The sequence below is a fragment of the Protopterus annectens genome, chromosome 10.part0 (genome assembly GCF_019279795.1).
Source record: "Protopterus annectens isolate FY-2018-M chromosome 10.part0, PAN1.0, whole genome shotgun sequence".
NCBI lineage: Eukaryota > Metazoa > Chordata > Ceratodontiformes > Protopteridae > Protopterus > Protopterus annectens.
In genome coordinates this window covers 404,034,994-404,037,732 of record NC_056744.1, presented here as the reverse complement: position 1 = coordinate 404,037,732, position 2,739 = coordinate 404,034,994, and the positions used below count along the sequence as shown (strand labels likewise).

Sequence of the window (2,739 nt, the reverse complement as noted above, 5' to 3'; positions counted from 1 at the left end):
CCTCCAGTGGGTAGGCCTTCTACATGAGTCTTGAATCCAGTGGCACTTGGTCACATTCAGGGTTTCATTCCTCTGTACCATGCATGTGGCATGGTCAGTTGTTACAAAATGCATACATTATAAGCCTAACCACATGCTACTTTGTAACTGTTAGTCAAACACTACCATCTGTGTTTTTCTGACTTGAGTTTTATCCTGCAACTCCAATTTGTGGTTTTGACTTTGAGAGTTTACTGGCAGTACTTTGCCAGTCTTGTATTTTACCTAAAAGCAAGCACTTCCTGACCCCATTTGGTTATCAAATTTCGAAATACGTAATGCCAAATGACCTTCATGTTGTCAAACCCCCTTATACCACTCCATCCTGATTCCATCATGGACATACTACACCACTTGGCTAATAGAATGCAGAGGACAGAACAACATAGAATTATTAACGTTTTGACACATAAATATGTTTACATGTAAAACTTTATTCAAATACCATCTGACATTACACTTTGTTCTTTGGTGAAAGCTTCACAGATGAATTTTGCCTGGTGATCAAAAAATAACAACAAAAAAGAACTACTAAAATATATGTACATATCTCCAAAAAATAGAATACATCTTTGTAATTTACTTCCAGAGTTTGTTACCACCTAATACAGTGTATTGACGTCTAGGTATATGGTCTACTCAAAATTATACAAACTGGAAAATAATCTAAACTGCTGTGAGCTGAGAAATGGCCCCTCTTTATTTTAAACTGAAATACTTTCAAGTTATATTGCTAACTCCCATAATCTTGTTATACTCAAACACTACATTACCTGTAAATTACATACAAGTCCATGTGAAAAAAAATTAAAGTAGTCCGCCTTCCGACTAACAGTTTTCAAGATGTTTTGTTGATGATTATGCAGACGTTAAATTTATGAAATTTAAATTGTAATAATAATTCAGTGTGCAAATGAAGTAATACACAATTAATATCAATGTTAGGACAATGATTTTCTTCTTAAAGAGTACATTGCAGCTAACATACAAAACAATTAATGAAAAATTATGTGCACTGTCAGAAAAATCAAGTCTTAATGAAAACACTTACAACCAAAAGAAAATGCTATGAACAGCTGCAGACTGATTCACTGAAGAATTATTCTGCCTCTACAGTTGTGCATAAATTCTCTCCTTTTGGTTTCATATATACAGACCACACACATAATTTAAAAAATAGTATATGTATATACTTATAGGTTGTAGTAAACAAAGACACTGCTGGTCCCCTGTCTAAAATGTCTAAAAATATGAAATTAGATAACAGAATCATGCAGTAAAGGTAAATCTGCTGGTTGCTTTAAAACAAACATCTAAGATGACAGTACATAGAGGCTTTTATTTTCTTTAAATTGAGAAATTAAATGATTCTGCATACCACTTCTGTAAACTGAAGCACTCTATGCCAAATGTTCTTGCATGGTGAAAATGGTACCTGATTTAGGAAATACTGTGGTTCTGTGACATCTTTGGCTTAAAACACACGCATATATAATACAGAATAATACAAAATACACTATTTAAAAAAAACAAGTCACCTGAACACTTTTTGCTCCATTTCCTAACATAGAAAATGGCTGCTCAAAAAGAATAAATAGCAATAGTGTTTAAAGGTTTACCATGTGCACAGAATGTCACCTGAAACAATTCAATGTCTACATTCACGGACAGTTACCACTAGCAAGTGGCAGCATGGTACATGTTTAGAGGTACTTCTCTCCACAAGTATCTACATAAGTAATTAAGATATGCTGTTCTCTTCAGAAGTGCATTTAGTATGGGTATGCAGACACTGCAATATAAACAATAAAAGTAGTCTGATACTCAATGCTTCCTTGTGCACTGTGGGACAGTGCTCGAACTTTCATTCGGTAAGTCTGTTGCTCACGCAGAGGCCTTTTTGTGAATACAACCCCTTTAAGATTTTCATCCCTGATGGCAAAAGGTATTGCTGGATCTTCATCGACCATAAAGAAAGTTGTTCTTGGATGCATCACTCCATCTTGTGTATATGCAACCAGTCGGATTAGATCCTGATTTGCTGCAATTCCAAATGGCAAAGAAACTGATTTATATTCCAGTGCAAATGGACTAAGAGCACACTCCAGATCATTAGTTGGGCAATTCTTCAGGCAAAACCTAATATTAAAATAAAAAAGATAGCATTATATGATATATGTTACTTTTAACTTTCAACTGTCCAACTCATTAGCCCCTCTCATCCCAAGCTCACTTCCTTACTTATGAAGTAACTCCCAGTGGTATAACAATTACATTTTTCAAAACCCTTAACAAAAAGTGAATCTACTACTGTCTTCCTTAAAGAAAATTAATGGATAGTAATACAGCAAAAGGTCTTTTTCAAAACTCACATTCTCATCAGCTGGATTGGCAAAGATGATAAAACTCTGACTACATCCCAGGCAACCTGAGTTTGAATAGTTCACTCCAGCATCTACTAGAGTCATTGCTGGAGAAAGAGAGAAATGATTTGGCTAAGTAGGCTCATCTCTCCTCAGGAGGAGGGGCTGGGCATGTGTCTGTGTATACTCTTTGTGAAAGAATCCCCAAAACAGAGCTGTGATCATATTGAGGTGCTATCTAAAAGAGGTTTACCTCATTTGATTTCACACACTAGAAGAAGCGTATACACATCTTGCTTGCCCATTGCATGCCATCTGCTTTAATGTTTTGGGCATG

General features: G+C 35.5%; 1 protein-coding gene across 1 annotated transcript in view; it reads right to left on the bottom strand.

Annotated features, from left to right (window-relative positions):
* Window positions 1-1,064: 1,064 nt before the first annotated feature.
* The window catches only part of HMCN1 (hemicentin 1), a 5,606,893-nt gene continuing 5,605,218 nt past the window's right edge, over window positions 1,065-2,739 (bottom strand). The window contains exon 107 of the mRNA XM_044085314.1: window positions 1,065-2,178. Within this exon, the coding sequence (XP_043941249.1) occupies window positions 1,812-2,178 (367 nt within the window). The 3' untranslated portion in view covers window positions 1,065-1,811. The remainder of the gene's footprint in view (window positions 2,179-2,739) is intronic.